Source organism: Salvelinus sp. IW2-2015, linkage group LG2 (genome assembly GCF_002910315.2).
Source record: "Salvelinus sp. IW2-2015 linkage group LG2, ASM291031v2, whole genome shotgun sequence".
NCBI lineage: Eukaryota > Metazoa > Chordata > Actinopteri > Salmoniformes > Salmonidae > Salvelinus > Salvelinus sp. IW2-2015.
The window spans coordinates 3533402-3558199 of record NC_036839.1 but is presented as its reverse complement, the minus strand read 5'-3'; the positions used below and the strand labels follow the sequence as shown (position 1 = coordinate 3558199).

The following is a 24798-nucleotide window of genomic DNA, read 5'->3' as shown; positions in this document are numbered from 1 at the left end:
TATCGTTGAATTAATTAAACATAGGCCTACAGATCTCGCACGCTTCTCGCCGTAAGGCACCTTAGGCATTTTAATGACCCGTAATTCAATTAACCGCCTCCGTCGAAGCATTGATTTCTGGAGAAGCTGTTGAAAGTTGAATTCAGACAAGTCGAGCAGCCCATAATTGCCCAAGACACAGAGATGGGGGGCTGGGCTGAGGTGGCGGTGTATAAATAGTGTGCTCTCAAAAACACAATCATAACAGCAGGAGTGATATCACGACGGAGCGCTCTACGAGCAGACGGCTAAGGTTATATAGGTAATTTTAAAGTGGATTTCGGTGCTCAGGACCACTGAGCGGCCATGGAAGAACTTACAGCGTTCGTCTCGAAATCTTTCGACCAGAAAACCAAGGAGAGCAGTAAGGAGAGTATCACGTACAGGGAAGTTTTGGAGAGTGGCTTGGCGCGGGCTAGGGAGCTGGGGAACTCGGAGACAAGTCTACAGGACATAACGGAAGGCAGCAACCACTTCCCAGTACATCTGTTCAAGGAGCACATAGAGCTAGAGAAAGAAAAACTCAAGGAGTTTAACGTTTCGAGGGCCACAGAAGGTACGTTTTTATCCACCCGGTCGAGTTGTGGCGTGAATGGCTGAGATGCATCGCATTCTTCCACGGACCAAGCCCTTGGTTTTGACAATAACTGACATCGATTGTAAACGTTTTGTGGCCAAAACATTGACAAGCTCAAAACTGTAACGAAAACATTTCGATTACTGCAGTTATTGTTGAAAGTATCTCGTAAACACAGGTCGTAGTAATTTGTAGATTCTTTGAAACACTTTTCTTTATTATAGCGTATTTTGCATGTAATAGCCTACTACGAATGTAACCTATATAATATCAATAATATCAATATTATCTCACTGCTGTCGATCATTGTAGCATATTAAATAGCAAATCATATCGATGAATAATCACGTATTGATGGCGATGAGATTCATAATAGGCCTCAGCAATGTTTCCACTGCACAATGAATAGGAGTGATACTTTCCCTTCTGCCAGTCAGGATCCAGTAGCCTAATACTTTACATTTTAAACTCTCGTTCAATGGACCAGACATTTTTATTTTGACTGTTCACCTATATGAAGTGCTTCTTGCTTTAATTTACATGACTTAACACATATAGACCTACAAATAATTTCTTACACAACATTAGCCCGTGCACCTCGAGGTTGGATGCATGCTCTTGCACTGTAATAGGCCTATCAGTGTTTGGATGTAAGTTCTCCACTACCTTTTTGTATAGCACACAATTGGTCTGTCTATAGGTCCGTCTATAATGATGAAAAACAGTTGTTACAGGCAAAATATGGTGATGATAGAAATAATGATATARCAAGACTTTAGCCCCGGTAATAATATGTTTATAACCTGTCATCAATAACTATCTGAACATAACTGTCTTTTAAGTAAAAACTATTAACTTGTGAAATCTTGTCAAATATTCAGATTTATAGACTTTTATACACCCTACGTTAAGTTATTTATCAGGTTAATAAGTTTAACTGCCATGGAAATGGTTTTTGTATGATAGATAGGCCTAAATATTTCACGACAATTAGGCGAATAGGTTACAAACTCGAGGAATAACTTTCTTTCAATCTAGAAGAAAAAATATATATAATCATTAAAAAATATATATAATTCACAATTTACTGTAAAACAATGACCACAACAATGACCACAATCACATTAAATAATAGCATATAATGGTTGGTGTTGGGTATAGCCATGCTCAGTTTTAGATAGTGAATATTGTTGCGTTTTCGGCAGGGCATTCCTGCCAATAAAGGTGCCATGTGCAGTCTGTTAAATGCCATTGAGGAAATTATAATTAGACCTGAACGTTACATGCTTTTATGATCGAGGATATCATAATGTGTGTGAATCATGTTCAATATAATATAGCCTGCATTTTGGTCATTTATTTCTAAATACATTTGTAAATTATATTTTGACCAATGGAGATCGAGCTTCTGAAAAATGTTCTCTTTCTCTTGCTGGCTACCATAACACATACTATATATCCCACCAAGTAAATGTACGCTACACACTGTGTGTGTGTGTGTGTGTGTGTGTGTGTGTGTGTGTGTGTGTGTGTGTGTGTGTGTGTGTGTGAGTGAGTTGTAGTTGCAGGTGTAAGCGTTTGTTATGTTTAATCTAGAGGTGTACTGTATTTTAAAACGTGTGTTCATGCAGGGATATATGAGTGTAAAGAGAAAAAGGAGGACGTGAAGTCGGAGGACGAGGACGCACAGAGCAAACTGAAGCAGCGGCGGAGCAGGACAAACTTTACCCTGGAACAGCTCAACGAGCTGGAGCGCCTGTTCGACGAGACTCACTACCCCGACGCCTTCATGCGGGAAGAGCTGAGCCAGAGGCTGGGACTGTCAGAGGCAAGAGTACAGGTAACACCCGGTCTCCATCAACTGAAAGTGAAAACCATAACTATAAACCTGCAGGGATAAAGGTATACGCTTTTGGACAAAAACATAGATCTAGGTCTGTTCCTCATTTTCATCAACGTTTTGTACAAAAAAAATGTGGTCAAAAAAGGTTGCGCTTTTGAGCCGAAAGCCTAAAGGATTGTTGTAGGCCTCGTTTCAAAGAACTGATTGTTGTAGGCCTCGTTTCACAGAGCCTACGTAGGGTTAAGATAATTTTTAGAACATTCTTACCTTCTTAGATGCTTTTTTGCCCTTCCATGTCACTTTGTTCACAGAAGATCTTCGTTTGACACCGAATCAAGATGTTTAGGCTATCCGTCTGACTGTGAATGCCGCTAACTTCTGAACAAAGTTAACTACAAATAGCCTACAAAGTTGCCAAATGATTTGCAATTGTTACAATTTGATAAAATGATGCTTCAAATGAAAATCGAGATGACTGCATTAAAAGTTAGGCTACATGGGCCCAAATAGGCTAGGCCTAATTACATTTGGTGTTATTTATTTATTCAGGAGAAAAAAACATCGAGTCTCAACACAACAACAAAATATAATATGAAACAAAACAGCAAACAATACAATGTAAATTCAAAATACAACACAACACAAAATGTAAGAAAAACAGTTACATTCATTCCTAAACTACTAGGTCCCCAATCAACATATTCAATTGCCCGAGCGGCACCAGAACATCCAATTGTAATGGGTTTTCTAAATTGTTCCAGCGGTGAGTTGCATTAAATCGAAAAGCAGATGTATCTTATTTGATCGAGACCCGAGGAACCTCAAGAGTTAACCAACCCTGTGAACGGGGTGGTAACATGTTTTTATACTTCAACAACGAAGTTATGTACGTCAGAAGCTTGTGTAGTAGAGCTTTTTAAACAAAAAAAAAAGGATTAGTGAAGTGGTCTACGTGACTTTAATGAGGACCAGCCAACCTTTTGATACAGGATGCAGTGATGAGTATTAAAACTGTCACTTGTGATAAAACGAAGGATGCTATGCTAGACGGCATCCAAAGGTTTAAGAGTAGCCTCGTGGCGGCTTCATTCTGGTAAATGGTGTTACCATAGTCAAGAACTGGCAAGAAAGTCGAGTGTACAATATACTTCCTGCTGTTTAAGGAACATGAAATCAATTTAATGTTCAGTCAATTTTGTGTTAACATTTGGCGACTGGGCTACAGGTTGTAATTCTTTCCTCAGTGTGTTTCGCGATGTGTGACAACATGTGCGCAATGATGAACCCAATCTTGTGATTTCGTACATTATTATTGGGTAAGCATAATAAGTCGCCTCAATAGCCTATTTACATCCATAGGTGGTAATACAGTAACTCTCTAGGAGCTGACCCGTCATCAATAATTATAAAGTTAAAGGTAAACTGATGCGAGCGATACTTTTCTTTCGATCCTATCAGTATCTACACATGGTCTAACGACGCCTTTAGCGAACGTTCTACGTGCTTCTTTGAGAACCACTTAAAACGTTGGCTCGCAAATAACGATGCATCTGGTACGATCGTCATAATGCTTAAATGACATGGTAACTGGGAAACGAGGCTCTGAACATGTTAGGYAAAAAATGTGTGAGAGTTTGCCAGATTGAGACGTCCAGAGACAGTGGCATGTGGTTATAAGGGGGCGAGTCAAGAAAATCAGGTCTACTGTAATTCGTGTTTCAAAATAAGAGTGGATTTACATGAGTAAAATATGTCTAGTGAGAGCTATCTCTCTTCAACATCAGATTTGCAACTTTTCTGTTTACACTAGCCTTAGTTGTGGTGTGGCCAAAGGCAAATTCGTGCGTCATGTGTGAGTGCAGCTATCAGCATAACGTAAATCCAATTCAAACTATACAGGAGCTTCTCATCTAAACCACATCATGTTGCACACTTAATTAATGCAATGATTCACAAATGTGTGGACATTGTACAGCCTTTAATTTTGAATTTTGCTAACAGAGAAAAACGTGTGGTTTACTGGCCAAAAGGTAAAATTAAAGACTGTAAAATATCCACACATTTGTAAATCATTGCATTAATTATTGCATGGACATGTGGTGTGGAAGAGCCAAATGTCTTTACACTGTACTACTCAGAGGGGTGTATGTTGTGTGGGAGACATCTCTTAAAGATATATTTGAATCTAGAGCAGGAATGATGTATGGTCACAAATTAAACACGTTGCAGAAGGCTATACGGCCAACACTTATGGGTTTGCAATGCAACAGCCTACTGCAAACCATATTGATAAGCATACAATTTAAAAACTATGTGGCTATAAAAAAAATCGAATGTTTAGATACACTTAGACTTACTTATACAATGTATGTTGTCATATTGGTAAAGGTGAAATCTTTTTCGAAGCTGTTACTTCACATTGATTTCATAATTAAATAAATCAAATTGTTAACCTGTCAGGTTTGGGGTATGTTAATTCTGAAACAGCCTATTACTATTAAAAAAAATATTTCTTTAAAGTTATTTTCATTTCCTTAAATTTCGTGAGATAAACACGTTAGGATAATCGTTTCCGGTGTACTTTAAAGACAATGCATATTCAGATCTATAAATAAGATCGCGCTGAGGTTTGTGTTTTTATATAAATGATTCACCCACTTGCAATTGTCACTGGTTATGCTTAATTTCATAAACTATAGGCCTAATATTATTTTTGGTTAGCCCTGCCTGTTCTCTTGAGGCCCAGTTATACCGAGATGTAATCTACACACACCAGATGCAACGAGACAAACATATCATGCGATATAAGATACAGCAAACTGTCTGGATGTAACTGTCTCGATATTGTGGAAAGCCCCATGAGTTTATTACACAGATTGACCTCACGACCTCGGTGAAATTAGTTTGGCAATGTTTCTAAATTACATTTCTGGCAAATACTTCTCATGGATGGTATCAAGTACAATAACAGACCAATAATAGTGCAATAATAATAACAATATGAATACTACTACTAACAATAATAATACTGTACTGGTTACTGTTAAACTTGTATTTATTTATTTTGCCTTGAATAAATTATCAAGCAAATGCATGTCATGATAACAATGGCCTATTTTTTATATATTAGACCTACCAAAATACTGTTGCTTTAAAGCAAATACAATTACACCTACAGCCGTTGCCACATCATAGTTGCTCAAAGTGGCATTGGGTGAATTTAAACCTGTCTCCTATCTCCTGGCATATTATTGTAGAAGAAAAGTTGCTTATGTAGTTAAATAAAGGTTACATAAAAAAAATGTATAACAATAATTATGTGCTTCGGAAATATCTTACCACATCATTAAAATGTATGAAGAGATTGTACGAGTGCTTAGGGGACACCCGTGTAGGCTATATGTCAAGTCACCTCCTTTCCTCCCGCGTTGTCTTTGTAATATCTGGCATTGGCTTGATATACTGTTCCCTTAAAAATTGATTAGAAATAGGCTAATTCAATTCTGCTGAAACTCAGTCGGTGGGACACCTCATGTTCTGAGATCTAATCGGAGGGATAAGTAATATTATAAGTCTACACCCAGTAACAGCTTGCAAGCGCAACATAAAACAAACATGTAATTGTAAATGGCCTAAATAAAATTCTGGTTAACAGGATATGACAACATTTAGCCGTACCTGCTAAAACGCAATGGGAGAAATATTTACAACAATAACACACACTATCAACACAACGGGCTATTTAATGGACTGAAATCGGCCGTTAGGCCCAAAACCACACACCTTTAAAAACTACGTCGCAGCCTCTCCTGTTCATGGCTAAGGGACAGGTTTTCGATTTGAATGCCCAAATGAATCGGAAGAAAATTGTACGGCAGGAATGTGGTAGATAGAAGGGTATAGTACCTGCACTTAGGTGTCGAAACAGAAGCCCCACGCCGCGCGCAGCTGTCGGGAATCTAATGAAAAGTTATGAGAGCTTGGTGAGGAGCGTGGAGTAATCTGATTAYCCCTACGACTAATATATTTAGGTGTCTGGTGCAGAGCTAAATTAAATGTCATTATTCACTGTCTCTAATAAAAATCCAAAGGAAATGAAATTAGGGTGTTTGTGAAGCGCATCATTGAGTGGTCCTTAATGATGAAATTACTGTCGCAACCAGTGTAGTTCACTTTGATTATCATTCTGGTACGTAGGCTAATTGGAATTGATCCTGAGCTGTATACTTTTTGATTTATTTGTAGTTGTTGTGTTAATATAGACCTTTGAGGAACAAAAACAGCAGTGATTAAAAAGTAGACTAATTAAATACACCTCGTGATATAGCCAAGCCTAAAACAATCAAATAGTATAATTAGCAGTATAAGAATAATGATATAGCCATAGCCTATAATAATAATACGAATAGGAAACAGGCTAATAATAGGCCTTACTAGCTTAATCCTAAATTACTATCTTCTAAACACAACATTAAACAAACATTTGTTTGCAATATGCAATGTAGGGACAGATTGAGGTTTATTTATTTAAGTTTTATTTAACCTTTATGTAACTAGGCAAGTTAGTTAAGAACACGTTCTTATTTAATCATCTGTGGGCAGGAAAAGTCAATAATGCATACCTTATCGACAAACGTATTATTGCAGTCCAATCCACACGCCTTTAATGATGTTCACTTGTGTAAAATGGCTGCGGCACCATGAATAATTAGACAGCGCCCTTTGTGGTCATCTAATCGCGAATCTGGCTACTGTAAATGATAATCATAACTGGGGTCGAAGGGGAGAGGAGATAATGGATTAATGGAGGGAAATTAGGTTGATGATAGTTAACAATAGGCTATGCTGCTTCTGCAACCTGGGGAGCAATGGGGCGTAGTTGGATTACACAGAGTAACAGTGACCTTTTTGGCACCGTTTGTTTAGCACTAGGCATACATATATTTTAGTGTCGACATTATTGTTAGGCTATACATTGTCTGTCGATATTTTGTACACAGCAAATTATCCAATGTTAAATCAACACTGACAGTGTCTACTGTATATGGGTCCACATGTTTCAGTGTTAAATTAGCACACTGCTTAGTGTAAAGCCTAATTTTCATATTTCCCAAAGTGCCTTGCCTTTGGAGTGAAAACCACATATTGCAGTATTTTTTAGTGACAGAGGCAGAGTCCTGTGGCCTAAGCAAATATGTTATCATTAAAATAAAATTTGCTGTGCATTCTCTAATTCAGGTAGATTATTTAAGATTGTTTTAAATATCTGTGTTTTTCAATATACATTGATTGATTAATCTTATGCTYCACAAAGATAAATAACAAATGTATCTAAACTAATRCAATCAGTCAGATTTAATGCACCTGTTACTGAAATGGTTGTTCCAGTTTAAATGGTTTAGGTAGTCTTCTTATCAACTTTCCTAACCCTGACAGTCATTCTGAAAGCAGGGTGCAGATTAATCAAAATTTTAACTGTTGGATAGCCTAACTCTGCCTGGATTCCAATAGGTTTTACACATCACTTTGCAAGCCGGTGTTATGTGACTTGCAGGGCCTGATGTGGCCTGTAAACCAGGAGCTTCCTAACACCATTGTGTTAGGGTAAAATTAGGCCATCAAAGTAAGGCCTTATGATATACAGTACCAGTCAAACGTTTGGACACACCTACTTATTCAAGGTTTTTCTTTATTTTTACTATTTTCAACAGTGTGCAAAGCTGTCATCAAGGCAAAGAGTGGCTACTTTGAAGATTCTAAAATATGTAATGTATTTTGATTTGTTTAACACTTATTTTGGTTACTACATTATTACATATGTGTTATTTCATAGTTTTGATGTCTTCAATATTATTCTACAATGTATAAAATAGTAAAAATAAAGAAAATTGGAAWGAGTAGGTGTGTCRAAACTTTTGACTGGTACTGTATGCATTTTCATAGAGTTATAATTTAATAATGACATTTGCCTCGGTACTCACTTGGTGAAAGGCACAGGCCTTTAAATGGATATAATTAGATAGCCATGTCTCTGTCACTAACAAATACAGTCATGGAACTTAAGTATAAKATTCACTCGAAAAGAAAAGGCACCATGGGAAATATGCAAATTAGGCTTTACACCGCACAYTGTTAAAACAACACCTSAAAACGATTTACTGTAACACTACAGTTGTTAATTTCTTACACTGAGAAAGAGTAACAGTGTTGGCACTAAGCAAAGTGAGTCCAGTTTACTCTAAATCAGGTGTTGTTTTACACTGCATATCTCTCCACAGTAGAACTATGCAAACACCACAATCATGTTCATTTGAACACTTTAAGAGTAGAATGGGGAACACTGCAAGTTAAATCTTTAACACTTTCTAAAGTGTTATTTTAACACCAGTTCAGTGGGACTCATATGTTCACTGAAAATAGTGGACATGTACATTTGACACATTCCAAGTTAAATGGGGAACACTGAAACGGAGTTAAATCTTTAACACTTTCAAAAGTCTTATTTTAACACCAGTACAGTGGGACTCAAATGTTCACTGAAATTAAGGTACAGTTAAATGTATACCATTGATTTTGCTGTGTATTCACTGCTTACATTTTGGTTTCCAGGTTTGGTTTCAAAACAGAAGAGCAAAATGTCGAAAACAAGAAAARCAGATGCATAAAGGTAAATTCTATTTTACTATCCATCTATTTGTTAAATGATTTATGTTGTGATGATTATTAAGCTTGTACTTTTACACTTGCAKATGTTTATTCCACATAATTCAGTGTCATGTAAAAGCTTGCTATATTCCGTGCATTACCTACAATAATTATGCGCGCATGTACTTTTTTATGTTAAATTATTATATTATCAAGTGCAAAATGAAAAATGTGAATCTTGTAAACTTTGACCAACCATTTCAGCCTGCCTTATAATCAAACATAACTATCTCACTGTCTGACAGACACTTCTTCCTACTTTCCAGGTGTCATTCTGGGCACTGCCAGTCATCTGGATGCCTGCAGAGTAGCGCCATACGTCAACATGGGAGCTCTACGGATGCCTTTTCAACAGGTGCTTTCTTTTCTATTTTTCATTATTATTTACTCAGAAAATGCATGCATGAGTGATTGTACACGAGCAAACGTCAATATTTAACATCCGTTAACTGACGAAAAGCTGTAGTTTCTAAATGTGTTAGCATGGTTGAAAGGTTTGATGCAGTCATACAAATTCKCACTACTTTCCCCCCTATTTAATCCATTAGAACGTGTAGTTGATATTGAGCCTCAAAATATAAACAACCACACTTCTCAATCATCTCTGAATTGAGAGAGATAGGTTGCAGTTTACAAAGGTTAGGGTGGCAATTGGGAATTCTATGGAGCTGGGGGGGGGGGCGGTGTGTGAGTGTGCACAATTCAAGTCAACCCCAGAACACCTTTCACCTTTGGGGTGTGTTGAGAGTGGTGTGTTTGTGCATGTGTGTTGGAGAGTAATTTGATCTGGCGGTGTCTGTTTTTGCGGCCTGGCCACTGCGTTGTCCACCCCTCCCCTGTGAAAAGCTTGGCTCTAATTAAGCGAACACCGCGGCAACGGGGGCACATACAAGAGATGATGAAAGCAGAGACTGGAGAGGGCTCTGATGGATATTGATGGTGAGCTGCGTTTGCAGGGAGGGAGGCATGAGGCCTGTGTACTGAGAGAGAAGCACTACCTCTACCAGGCCTGAGACAGACAGCAATCCAGGGTTACCACCCATGACTGTATTTGTTAGTGATAGAGACATGGTTGTTTAATTATTTCCTTTTAAAGGCCTGTAGCTTTTACCAAATTAGTATCTAGGTGAATGTTATCGTTAAAATTAAACTTTATGACAAAATAAATATATCCTGGGTCGTTAGAGCCCTGAATGCTGATTAGCAGAAGCTTATATTTAAGCAATAAGGCACGAGGAGGTTTGTGGTATATGGCCAATATACCACTGCTAAGGGCTGTATCCAGGCACTCCGCATTGTGTCCAGCTTAAGAACAGCCCTTAGCCGTGGTACATTGGCCATATYCCACACCCCCTCGTGCATTATTTCTTAAGTTTCATAAGCTTCTGTATTATGCATTCTAAATAATGCCATGGATTCAGTAAAAAAAAAGAGTAAACTTGAAAGCAGAAAAGTGAAGCATGACGTAAGCAAGTCTGAAATGTAAAAGTGGAAATTGAAAACTTTAAAAGCCTTTTTTTAACCGCGAATAGACAAGGGCTTCCCGAGTGGCACAGCGGTCTAAGGTGTTTCCTCTGAGACATTGGTGCGGCTGGCTTCCGGGTTAAGTGAGCAGTGTGTCAAAAAGCAGTGTAGCTTGGCAGGGTCGTGGACGCAGGACGCATGGCTCTTGATTTGCCTCTCCTGAGTCCGTACGGGAGTTGCAGTGATGGGACAAGACTGTAACTACCAATTGGATATCAATGAAAAAAACTGGAATACACTACAAGTTTGCATTTCTTGCTGTGCAGGAAAATTCCTTCAACAACAAGATGGTCAAATTAAGATATGGCATCTGAAGCGTTCCGTAGCGGCTCATGCCCTGTTCCATTTCACTGATCCGTTGAGCAAACTTTACAACACGCTAAGAGATCCCRTCTGAAAGAGGGGGTCCCTTCTGTGTTTGACAGACAGTCTGTACTGATACATTTGGAACAAGGCCCTTTGTTTGAATGTTAGCCATGCCTTATGAAAAGTTAGTATCCATGCATCTGGAATCGGGCCTCTTTTTTGAGTGTTTGGTAACAGTGCCACTTGGTAACCAAGGAAAAGAAACCTACTGGGTATTTATGCACTGCCTCGTGTCTGTGGGTCCTGTTACTGCAATGCAGTGAGAGTACAAATACTGGTCAGCAGTATGCAATGAAATAACGTCCAAGAAAGCATATTTGGGGTTTTACATTAATTCTCTCTTGCAGTTAAACAACTTTAATTTCAATGATTTTCCAAAATGAAAAATTGGTAAAGACAGCTCGCTCTCTCTTAAAATGTTTGCCACACGTTGCTTAAATTAAGTTTTATTTGGGTTGGATGAGAAAGCAAAAGGCAATCCACTTCTCTGTTTTCTGTGGAGTTTGAAACACATGAGAAATGGCAAGAGGCAACGTAGCTCTCCCTCTGAAGTCCAGGGATGTGTAATTTTCACCTACTTCTCAAAAGATATGCCAAGAATGAGAACTGATATTCTATGCTCCTTATGACTCACTTTCCCTTTGCTCAGGAATATTTATGGATACATATTTATAATTCTAAATACGTGAATGTTGTTGGGGTGCAAAATTGTTTATTTATGCAGTTGAATCCATAATCAGGATAACAGGACATTGCATATTTCCAAGGTTATGAGGGAGTTCTCAGTGAATTAGACAAATCTGTGCAGGGTCTTAGAGAAACTTTGATTCCAGGCTGTGAAATTGGACATTGTGTCTGAAGTTATGTATGATTCATTAACTTTAAGAATAGCTGAGATGAAAAAAGGACTCTTGAGTGCACTTCCTAACTATTCTCTTAGAAAACACAAAGTAAGCAACAGCTTCGAGGGGGTAGAACTTGAAGGAGAATTTAATAGTGTCAAACTGTGTAACCTAAACCTTCAGCTCTCCTCACATACACACAGCCTGAAGGGCTGGGAAGGACTCACTAACCTAGGGTTTGTTTTTGGTTGTCCTGCAGGTTCAGGCCCAGCTCCAGTTGGAGGGCGTGGCTCACTCCCACCATCACCTGCACCCTCACCTGGCGGCGCATGCACCCTACCTGATGTTCCCGCCCCCGCCCTTTGGACTACCAATCGCCTCTCTCGCGGACTCAGCCTCTGCAGCGGCGGCCGTGGCCGCGGCTGCCAAGAGCAACAGCAAGAACTCTAGCATCGCCGATCTCCGACTCAAGGCAAGAAAACATGCCGAGGCGCTGGGTCTCTGACCCCACCGGGTTTCCCCTCCGCTCGCCCCACGCCCTCATAATCACCTGCTTCTCATACAAGACTGAGCCCTGTGATCGGGTCTGACACTTACAGCTTAAACKATTTTTTTTAAATAAAAACATTGAGAGGGAGAATGTAAGAGAGAGACAGAGAGAGAGAAAAAGAAAGACACAGGTAAAGAGAGGGGTAGAGAGGAAGAGGAGGAGGAGGCGGTGGAAGATGGAGGATGGAGCGAGAAAATTGTCACAAAACAACCACTTGTAGAGAGAACGGTAATTAAATACCAATGAAATCTCCTTTTACTTTTTGCCCAACAGGCAGGACTTCTGCGGGGCCAGTGGCTCAGTCCACTCCAGGCACACATCACAAGTCCAGGACCATACAAACACATGTGGATGTCTGTCTGAGCTGAGGGACAGGGCCAGGCCAGGGCCAGGCTAAACCAGGCCAGACCAGACCAGGAGACTTTAGAATGAAGCAAACTGTCAAAGCAAGCACGCAGGGCCAAATACTAGAGCGTCACTGAATCCGATGCCGTCACGTTGACTTTACAGACTGTTGCATGTGTGAGAAAAGACACTAGCAACACAAGGCATCGGACCCGCTCTAAACTTTATACACAAAAAAACAAAAAAAGAGATAAGAAATGGCCACTGTATTGTTTCCTGCCGCTGCCCAGTGCATGAGTTTGATTGCAGGACTATCATGGAGCCTGGCCTTCATGTTGTATCTGACCTAACGCCCCAACTCTGTTGTATCACTGCCATTCAAACCGCCCTCTATACCCTCATCCACAAGGTCAACGGTCATTTGCGTTTGATTTCCTTTAAACTTTTGACTGACAGGAAGAAGCGATTCGAATCCCTTTTTTTTTCTGCTTTCGGAGGACTAAGATATGTGTTGCCAGGAATGTGTCCGAGTCCAAATGTTTTTTTAGCTTTTCTCCTCACATTGTTCTCTCTCGCTAGCCTTCTTTCTTTCTGTTTATAGTGCTATTTCGTAGGAATAGAAGTGAAGATATTCTTTGCACTTCAGGTTTTGTATGTTGGCGTTTACAAATGGCACTACTAGAAGATACTACTTCACTAAACGAGGCGGGAATAGGAACCAATTTGTTTTTTATCATGTCTTCAAAAAGAGACGTTCACGAAACGTTTTCGAAGGATAAAGGGTATAACTGCAATTTTTTTGTAATTTTTAAAACATGAAGGAAGCATCAGTTCAACTGAAATGCACTTTTGTGCAGTTTTAAGTGCAATACTGTAAATATGAAAAAGTTTAAAAATAATAAACAAATTGTTAATTGTTCATTTTAAACAAATGATTTTCAGTCATTTATTTAATGCACTGATCAAATCGGTGTGTCTAATTTCTTTGCCAAACAAATCTGTTTTTCCTAAAGCATTGTAGTATGTTGCGAACTCATCCTCAATCGTGTGCCATAACTCCAGAGATTCAATGGTTTTCAAATGTCGTTTTGTAAACACCAGAACACTATAATAGCCTGTTGAGGTAGACATGAGCACATGTGTTTCATGCTGCAGAAATTAACAATTGAAAAGCTAGGATCTGAAATAATTTATCATAATTGATATGGGACAAAGAATTTATGTTACATTCCACCAAAGATTCTAACAAATTTTACAATATATGTTATAGGAACAACAAAGCCATGGCAGTGTTGCTTTAGGCCTGTACATATTAAACGTTTTATGTTTAAGTTGCAATTCCATAGTAAGATAACAAGATACAACCTAGATAAATAATGCCTACCAGCTAGGATAAAATGTTGAACACTTGTAAATTCAAAGGGTATTTTTTTGTGTCATTGAGAAACAGATCTCTGTGGGGGATTTTGGGCCATAGAACGGTTACATTTAGCATTTTTACTTTTTAGTCATTTATTCGATTCTTATATATTGAGTGACTTATAATCATACAGCAAGAGGCTTTAAATCAAAACATGATTATCGTCATCAAAACATTCCGGAAGTGATTACCGTAGTACTCATTAACAGAGAATTGTATGCCAGATCCCCTTACTTGAAGCAATAGCCAGGTACTTTACGAGCTGATGTAGATTAATGCTGTATGCCCATCGTGACAGGTTACAGCCGATGCTCAGGGGTTGTCTCAGGTTGAACCTACCAATCAATATCAATATCATTCCAGCTCTGACATGTACGCAGTTTCCATGTCAGCCCTCAGAGCTCATCAGATCCCAATCTTACCCCACGCCAGCGGAGAAAATTGAGCCGCTATGAAATCCAGATGTACGCCAGCATCATGGCCCCAAATCTGGAACCGAACATGTATAAAGCCCTCTGTTCAAATGACAGAGAATCTTACATTTTCAGCTTCCATCTCAGTACTATCTCTAACTGGAGCAAGAGCAAGGATGTTGTGCTCGTACACCCTATAAGGTTTCTGCACATTTAATTTGTACATACATCAAGTTTGAGTGATATAATCGCAGACTGATCGGCCTGTATTTACTCACTGACCTCTCAGGCAGGGGCCTGCTGGGCCAGGTCTGAAAATAACAGCATCCTTTTATGTGTACTAATAATTAGCTAGGCACACACAGCCATCCATCAACCAGCAATGAGCCATGGCTGCTTCGTCAACATGTTAAAGCTGTTTATGTTGGCCACAAGTCACAAATAAAATAATAATACACGGGTAGGGAGTGTGTATGTGTTTGTGTGTGTGGGGGGGTCTAATGTCTAGGTCTGTCTCTTATACACATCTAGATGTGTATAAGAGACAGGTGTGTGTGTGTGTGTGTGTGTGTGTGTGTGTGTGTGTGTGTTGAGGGAGGGAGTATCTAAAGTGAAAACCATGTTGAAGTTGTGTTTCGTTTAAACAATTTTATTAGAGGGTATTACAACGGGATGGTCCACTGATGCCCTTCCCTTGTACTGTACTGTTAGCATTAAGCTTTTGAGATGTACATGTCAAAATATAAACAAATGAATCTAACTAATTGTAAACCATGATTGGCTTCTTCAAATATTGTGACCTACTTCAAGTATTTGTGAATCATTTATTGATTGTGCGCTCTGAAACCAGTGGAATGGCCCAACAATACTATTGTCAACATTCACGGGGGTGCCCACATGAAATGTTTTAACACGTATTTGAGTACCCTGATTTGAAATTGAAGTTATCCAAACTCTGTCTGAAACAGCTTGTAGCAAATATTCCCCTCACAGAAAATGTTCACAAGCTTTCTCACTGTGCCAGGGGCGTCAAGTTCCGCAAGAGATGGAACTCTGAAAATGCGAGGCCCGGAGCTTTTAGCCATAGCTGCGCTCTATGCTAGCTACCCTGTGAGGGGTCAAGTGCTCAGGGGTCARGTGCAATAGTTTTTGATCACCTCTTGAGAACATCACACACACAACTGTGATCGGATGGACTGGGCTGTTCGTGCTCTCTGTGGCTTGACAGTGCAGTTGCAGTGACATGAATTGAGACAGCTTAGTGTAGATAYGCTCAACATGCAAGACAGCGAAACATAGTTCCTGATATGCTACCAGTGGTMTAGTGGAAGGTAAACTCATGGAAACGCTGTTTACGCACCCTTTTTACCCATCTTTTGCTGAAAAATGCTTTGAAATTATAGGGACCATTACTTAAKATTTTTTAGTTAATCTTGTTTCATTGCTGTTCGTTTGGCTCTAAGAACTCAAGAGAATCAACCACCCAGTGAAACCTCAGCTGAAAACAATTGAGGTAAAGTGCTGAAGTCACTATGTTCTCCCATGGATCAAACATCGTCTTTCTGCCCAGTTTGTTTTGTTTCGGGTTTAGTTTGCTTTGTTGGCTAATACTTATACATGTATCTGGTGCCAATGGCAGTGAAAACCATATCAGAACTAACATCTTACGACTAGGTCGACATTTTTTATCTTCGCAGTGAGGAGAAAACTGTCAANTATCTGGTGCCAATGGCAGTGAAAACCATATCAGAACTAACATCTTACGACTAGGTCGACATTTTTTATCTTCGCAGTGAGGAGAAAACTGTCAAAAATTTCAGGGGGTTTTGTAGCTTAAAATTATATATTTCAATGCAAATATTTGGCTTATCTCATCTTATTCATCGCACAAACCATGTAATGATATTGTCATTTATTACACAAATAATGTGATAACATGGAAATGTTACTTTCCCATTACAATGAAATGTCAATTTAATTATGGGTCCTTCTATCACAATATCATTATATCTTCTGGCAACTCTTATTTCTGAACAAAGAAATGTAACGCTATTATAAATGGACTTAAATATGTATGTTTTGGCAAACACGAAAATAGATTCTTAGAAAGAAGTAGAATTGTTTGGTAAAAAGTTACACTATATGTCACCTTGAATAGCTCTTTCCTGCAAAGTGCTCAATGTACTTAGAACCAAAAATAACAAATGTGATTAAAAAAAAACATTAGCAAATGGTAGCTTGGAATGCATGCAAAGCTGACTCAGGCATTTGACACCCCATGTCTGTAGATAATTCTACTTCAAGTGTATGCGTTCTATTTGAAACGTAAGCATTCCTGATCTAGTATGAGCGTTCCAGTTCTACCATGGGCAGTCTCGGACTATAGCTCTGCTAGTCTAGAGAGAGCGTATTAGATCTCACTGGTGATGTTATAGTAGCTTAGTCCTGTGAGCTTATTTTACCGGCTGGGATCAGTTCTCTCTGCTCCCTACATCTATCTCCATCTGTTGGAAGTCAGCAGTAAGCAGTGGTGTAAAGTATTTAAGTAAAAATACTTTAATGTACTACTTAAGTAGTTTTATTTGTGTATCTGTACTTTACTTTACTATACATTTTTTGACAACTTTTACTTCACTACATTCCTTAAAAAAAATATTGAACTTTTTACTCCATACATTTTCCTTGACAACCAAAAGTACTTATATTTTGATTGCTTAGCAGGACAGAAACACAATCAAATTCACCCACTCATCAACCGAACACCTGGTCATCCCTACTGCCTCGGACTCACTAAACACACATCCTTCGTTTGTAAATGATGTCTGAATGTTGGACTGTGCCCCTGGCTTTCCATAAATAAAAAATGGTGCCATCTGGTTTGCTTAATATAAGGAATTTGAAATGATTTATACTTAAGTATATTTTAAACCAAATACTTTTACTTAAGTAGAATTTTACTGGGTGACTTTTACTTTTGAGTCATTTTCTATTAAGGTATTTTTACTTTTACTCAAGTATAACAGTTGGGTACTTTTTCCACCACTGGCAGTAAGGAGATGTTTAGCTGGGATATCCTGGCAGTGGCCAAAGTATGGAATCAATATTAGGAACATTGTCATTCCTGGATTCTTTTCAGGGAGGGAGTGTTTTAATAAATAAACAACATGAACCAAGAAACATGAACAACGCACAGACTTAGCACTGGAACAGAAACAATAACGCCTGGGGAAGGAACCAAAGGGAGTGACATATATAGGGAAGGTAATCAGGGAAGTGACGGAGTCCAGGTGAGTCTGATGACGCGCATGTGCTCGCAACGATGGTGACAGGTGTGCGCCATAACGAGCAGCCTGGTGACCTAGAGGCCGGAGAGGGAGCACACGTGACAATGAATCTCTTATACGTTAATCAATCGGTATTAATAACAATTGATTTGAATGCACAGCAAGGAATAATTAGGACTTAATCATTATTGATTTTCGACACCCACGTTACTGGATTCTTCGAAGTGTCTGTAAATTATATCACAATTAACTGCAGTTAAATATACGTTATATTTGTCAGATTCACAGTGTAGGCTATATCTCAGTGGCTTGTCGTTCCTCACACAGCAAGTCATGTAGATATCATTTTATTGACACAGATGGTGGGTTCTATGGTTATAGTTACAGTACAGTTCATTGGTCACAGTAACAGGACTGAATACGAAAAGTTTAACAACTTCAATAATTGAATTGTATAAATAATGCCTAGATTCAAACCTTAGCGATGAAGATCTGCATTATAGTGCAATTGAAACTTAAAGGCAACCCACTGGGCACACACACACACACACACACTGATTGAGTCAACATTGTTTCAATGTAATTTGTCAACGTATTGTGATGTGAAATGAACGTGGACAATACATTGGATTTGAAAAAAGCAATCAACCAGTACTGTTCATCTAATTTCAACCACCGTTGTAAACATTGAAATTAGGGTAAAACTCCAACTTAAATACATTGACTTAACCTGACTAACAGGTTGTGACATCACTCTAATTATGTTGAAATCATCAGAACTATGTATATGTTGAAATTTCGAAACTTCCACATAAACCCCCCTCGAAAAATMTCACCCTACATTCAATTGTGTAGTTGAAATTATTTCAATTTTTTTAACTTGACGAGACATATTTTATTTAACCTTATTTCAATGTTGATAGTAAAATGGTACGTTTGAATCAAAGTTAGTTTCAACGTCATGCTATCAACCTAAATAAAGAAGTATATTGAAAAATATGAAGCCACAATCCAACAATTTATGCCTGAACAGTGAGTCCTACTGGTATATGAGGAGCAATGCACTTCAATGAGAACAAGTCTATCATCCAGATGCTTAGGTCTATGTACGCTGCTTAGCTTTGGAAATAATCTGAGGTTTGCTGAAAGTGAACAATCAGGTCAATGCATTTAGACATTGATCAGCTTCCATACTCATGTGTAGACTACCGAAATCACATTGAATAGTTGAAAGGAACTCCTCTAACTTTTCTTATGCAAGATGTATGTGAAAGTAAATTCTGAGTGAGAATGATTTATGTAGGCTACATTGACATCTGATTTGCCCAACAAGGACACCATCATTTCAACGTGTAGCTTGGTATATACTACAACTCATCCATGGTTTATTGGATCTTATGAAGTTTAAAAGTAGCTACCATTAGCCCTATAAATAGGATGCCAAATTTCATGATATTAATAACACTTTTACCTTGTATTATCCTCTAACGTACATAAACCCAACCTCACTCCAAATTTACTTTCACATACCTTTATTTAAGAACAACTTCTTATTTAAGTTAGGAGTTATTTTCAACATTATTTAGGTAGTCTACGCAAATGAGTAGGGAAGCTGATCAATGTCTCAATGTGTTGACGTGATAGCTCAGCTGAATCAAAGCTTCTTTCCAAAGCTAAGCAGCATACATCGAGGTAGGATGGATGGTAGACTTGTTTTCACTGAAGTGCATTACCCCTCATATACTAATAGGAGTCAATGGACTCTGGCTTCATGTTCTTTTTCTATATACTGTACCTCTTTATTTAGGTTGATGGCGTGACGTTGAAACAATGATGATGACTCAAACATACCATTTTACTATCAACACTGAAACTAGGTCAAATAAAATGTTTAATCAAAAATGAAATTCTACATAATTTCAACCACCCAATATACTGCATATTTAATATAGGATGAAAAAAATTCACATTTCTCTCGGAAATTCAACACAATTTCAAAGTAAACAGAGTTCTGAAGATTGTTTGAATTAGATTGATGTAACAACCTGTTAGTCAGGTTAAGTCTTAGTATTAAAGTTGATCTAATTTCAATGTTTACAACGCAGGTTAAAATGAGATGAACAGTATTGATTGATAACTTTTTTCAAATCCAAAGCATTTTCCACATTGACTCAACATCACAATATGTTGACAAATTACGTTGAAACAATGTTGATTCAACCAGTGTGTGCCCAGTGAGAATGTTCCAGTGTACATACAGTACCAGTCAAAAGTTGACACACCTACTCATTCAAGGGTTTCTTTATTTTTACTATTTCTACATTGTAGAATAATAGTGAAGACATTAAAACTATGAAATAACACATATGGAATCATGTAGTAACCAAAAAAGTGTTGAACAAATCAAAACATATTTTAGATTCTTCAATATAGCCAGTCTTTACCTTGATGACAGCTTTGCACACTCTTGGCATTCTCTCAACCAGCTTCATGAGGAATGCTTTTCCAACAGTCTTGAAGGAGTTCCCACATATGCTGAGCACTTATTGGCTGCTTTTCCTTCACTCTGTGGTCCAACTCATCCCAAACCATCTCAATTGGGTTGAAGTCGGGTGATTGTGGAGGCCAGGTCATCTGATGCAGCACTCCACCACTCTCCTTCTTGGTCAAATAGCCCTTACACAGCCTGGAGGTGTGTTGGGTCATTGTCTTGTTGAAAAACAAATGATAGTGGGACAAAGCGCAAACCTGATGGGATGGCGTATCGCTGCAGAATGTTGTGGAAATTACACAAATTACATTTTAAGGCACACCTGTTATTTAAAATGCATTCCAGGTGACTAACTCATGAAGCTGGTGGAGATAATGCCAAGAGTGTGCAATGCTGTCATCAAAGCATAGGGTAGCTACTTTGAAGAATCTCAATTATAAAATATTTGTTATTTGTTTAACACCTTTTTTGTTATTTCATAGTTTTGATGTCTTCACTATTATTCTACAATGTAGAAAATAGTAAAAATAAAGAAAAACCCTGGAATGAGTAGGTGTGTCCAAACTTTTGACTGGTACTGTATGTTGGCTCAATCGGAAATTGCCTTTAACATTCAGTAGCGCAATAAAGCTAACCTTCAATGCTATGGATTGAATCTAGCCTCAACTTGTAATTTCGTTTTTTATTGCCAGTTTTTAATTGACTAATTTCAAACAAAATTTACTTTAGTCCTAAAAGTGCAAGCACCTCCCATGTGACACTCCAGGAAGGCTCAATCAAATGCTCAAAGTATTTGAAAGAATAGGACTGGGTTAATGTAACCTATTTTTAATATAGACATGGTGTGTTGACATTGTGGTTCAGAAGTTAAGTTAATATTTGGGGTTCTGATGTGGTAAGGCAATTGTACTAAGCTCATGAAGCATTTCTAAGTTTTATTCTTCAAGAATCAATGGATATTTATCATAATAAAAAATTCCAAACATTGATGTACCTATCAGACTGCTGTCTCATATTTTATGCACGTTTGTTTTTGAAGGGCACAGAAACATAAGGAGCACCATATTAGTTTATTGACTGCTTATTAACCATTTTTTAAACACTGTTTATATGGTACCTTCGTGCACGGTACACATTCAAGTGCCCAAAGAGTCCACAAGACAACAGAGACCTTATCTTATCCAGCTTGAACTCCTCTTCACTCTTGGCTCAATTCTTTCTTCCCCTCTTCCCCCCTTCAACCTCTCCTCTCTCTTCACCTCTCCATCTCGCCTCTCCCCATCAATCCCACAATGCAGCTCATCTCTGTGAACAGATAATAGCTTCAAACCACGTTGCTGTGTGCGCGTACATCAAACAAACCTCTCATGTGCCTTTGGTATCCACAGACGTTCGCCGTGGGGGGGTAGCAGGATTCCCCCCTCCTCCACGGCGGGGTGGCTGGGAGGGAGGGATTCAGAAGAATGAGCCTCAAAGATCCTGGGCAATCAGACAGAGGGTGAATGTTAATGAAAAAGCAAACAGCCCACCGCAGTAACTTGCGCTAGGATCCATGTTAGAGCAATCATTACTGCACTGTTGCTCAGCTCTGCTCTATTCCGCTCTACCCCGCAAACAAGGAGCAGTTGGGGGAAAATAACTATCCAGGATAAGGGTCAAAGGCATTTAGATACAAATTGAACAAATTCCTGTTTTGGGGAGTCTTGTTAAAGGATGGCGAAATGCTAATGTGTTAGAGAAAGTATTTTCACATCTTCGACCAAAAAATGTAATGACAGAGGATACGAAAACATTTCGTCAATGAGAGTGGATGTCTTAGAGTACTATGAATGTACATCGATTTCTTAAACTCAAAGTNAAAAATGTAATGACAGAGGATACGAAAACATTTCGTCAATGAGAGTGGATGTCTTAGAGTACTATGAATGTACATCGATTTCTTAAACTCAAAGTTGAATAAAAAGTGTCAGTATTAAAATGAATAGAGTCAACCTGTGACATGTAAGAGCACATATTGTTTACATATCCATAGCCCCCATAGTGCTAACATTCATTATCTTGATAATGTGTGCAATGCTTGATAACGTATGTGATGTTAAAAGAGATGTATATTTTCTGGATGACCTGAAAAAGATTGGTTTTAATCAAGCGGTCCAGTCAAGAGGAAGCTGCTCACTGTAACCAGTGCCCGTAATCTGGTTCAGGTTATTAATTAACCTACCAGGGTGTTTAAAACCATTAGAGGAACTACTTAATCCACGTGTATTGGTCACATTTTTACCAATGCTGCAGATCTCTTGCTTTATAGCTGTATCCACACCCATTGGATGTACTGACCATAAAATAGTGGACATATCTAGAAAAGACAAAGTTCCAAAGGCTGTGACTAAAATGGTGTATAAGAGATCATACAAAACGTTTTATACTGATTCCAATGTTGAAGATAAAAAATATAAATACAGTAACAGTCATACAGTTAAAGTCGAAAGTTTACATACACCTTAGCCAAATAGATTTAAAACCAATTTCACAGTTCCTGACATTTAATCCAAGTAAAAATTCCCTGTCTCAGGTCAGTTAGGATCACCACTTTATTTTCAGAATGTGAAATGTCAGAATAATAGTAGAGAGAATTATTTATCTCAGCATTTATTTATTTCATCACATTCCCAGTGGGTCAGAAGTTTACATACACTCAATTAGTATTTGGTAGCATTGCCTTTAAATTGTTTAACTTGGGTCAAACGTTTCGGGTAGCCTTCCACAAGCTTCCCACAATAAGTTGGGTGAATTTTGGCCCATTCCTCCTGACAGAGCTGGTGTAACTGAGTCAGGTTTGTAGGCCTCATTGCTCGTACACGCTTTTTCAGTTCTGCCCACAAAATGTCTATGGGATTGAGGTCAGGGCTTTGTGATGGCACGCCAATACCTTGACATTGGTGTCCTTATGCCATTTTGCCACAACTTTGGAAGTATGCTTGTGGTCATTATCCATTTGGAAGACCCATTTTCGACCAAGCTTTAACCTCCTGGCTGATGTCTTGAGATGTTGCTTCAATATAACCACAAAGCAGCAAAGCACCCCCACAACATGATGCTGCCACCCACCCCTGTGTTTCACCGTTGGGATGGTGTTCTTCGGCTTGCAAGCCACCCCCTTTTTCCTCCAAAAATAACGATTATCATTTTGGCCAAACAGTTCTATTTTTGTTTCATCATACCAGAGGACATTTCTCCAAAATGTAAGATCGTTGTCCCCATGCGCAGTTGCAAACCATAGTGTGGTTTTTATATGGCGGTTTTGGAGCATTGGCTTGAAGCTTACTTTGGTACCGTCTCCAACTACACGGTACCTTGCTGAGTGGCCTTTCAGGTTATGTCGATTTTCCAAACTGTTTAAAGGCACAGTCAACTTAGTGCATGTATACTTCTGACCAACTGTAATTGTGATACAGTGAATTATAAGTCAAATAAGCTGTTTCAAACACACACAAAAAAGTGTTTGACCAGATGCAATGCTATTTCTCTGTTAACAAAGTAACAGACTTTCAGGATGCTTATAGAAAAGGCCGCACTGACACAAATGTAACTCATTTCAAGAAGCTAGGCTTATGTCGCGCATCAATACATCACAGGAGCGCCATTTGAACGTAAACTTTTTTTTAAAATGCGTTTTTTGGCAGAAATGCCTTCTGGAACAGGTGAACTTTCATATGCCTAAATAACAAATTTGTATGCCATCTGTAAATACAATTGTTAAATTACGTGCCTAGTTGGTTTAACCATCGAAAAAGCCAGCAACCTTCCCGCTAGCCATGATTGGCTGAGACAATGAGTGGGCTGGACATGCCGATAGATGAGTTTGGATTGGTCTGCGTTCTAGCACGCTTCTGTTAATAATAATATGAGCTGGTCAGTATGTGTTGGTAATCCTTTCTAACGCAGCTTTCTTGAACTATATCATCTCCACTTTCTGGATGACTGAGTTTCGAAATCAGTGGAATTACAGTATGATAGCTAAGGAGATGGAGAAAATTCTGCCATTAGYTTGCAAATATACAGACAGAGTTGAAAAGAGAACACAAAAGGCTCCAGAATACATCTTCGAGGGCAACRATGGCATCCYTGACAGAAAGGGAGAAGCATCCATCCACGTTGTGGCGTACAGCAGGTCAGCCACCAGGGGGAGARTCYTCGAGGCCTGGTGACAGACGGAGTATACATCACGAGGCGATGGCTCCATCTGCTYGACGTGCGGGGTCTCGACGGGCTCTCCAGCCAGGACTAATTGGGGCTGATTGGGGAGGACTGGGGGAAGTAAGGTGACTTCCGTGTAGTTGGAGACGGTTCCCAAGCTCAAACGAGGAGGTRGAGTTTGTGTGCCCGACAGGATACAGCA

The 24798-nt window shown here is 38.8% G+C and overlaps 1 protein-coding gene across 2 annotated transcripts; it reads left to right on the top strand.

The window, feature by feature from the left end:
• The first annotated feature begins 215 nt into the window (after positions 1-215).
• shox (shox homeobox) lies at positions 216-15072 on the top strand. Of its 2 annotated transcripts, none has more exons than XM_024000659.2 (6): positions 216-595; positions 2248-2456; positions 9069-9126; positions 9410-9519; positions 12156-12368; positions 12720-15072. In XM_024000659.2, exons 1-6 carry the CDS (start codon positions 346-348, stop codon positions 12807-12809), a joined length of 930 nt encoding a protein of 309 aa, XP_023856427.1. In that variant the 5' UTR covers positions 216-345; the 3' UTR covers positions 12810-15072. The 2 variants fall into 2 exon arrangements, with proteins under 2 accessions (XP_023856427.1, XP_023856436.1); XM_024000668.2 differs by having other exon boundaries at positions 218-595; positions 9431-9519.
• Positions 15073-24798: the final 9726 nt, after the last annotated feature.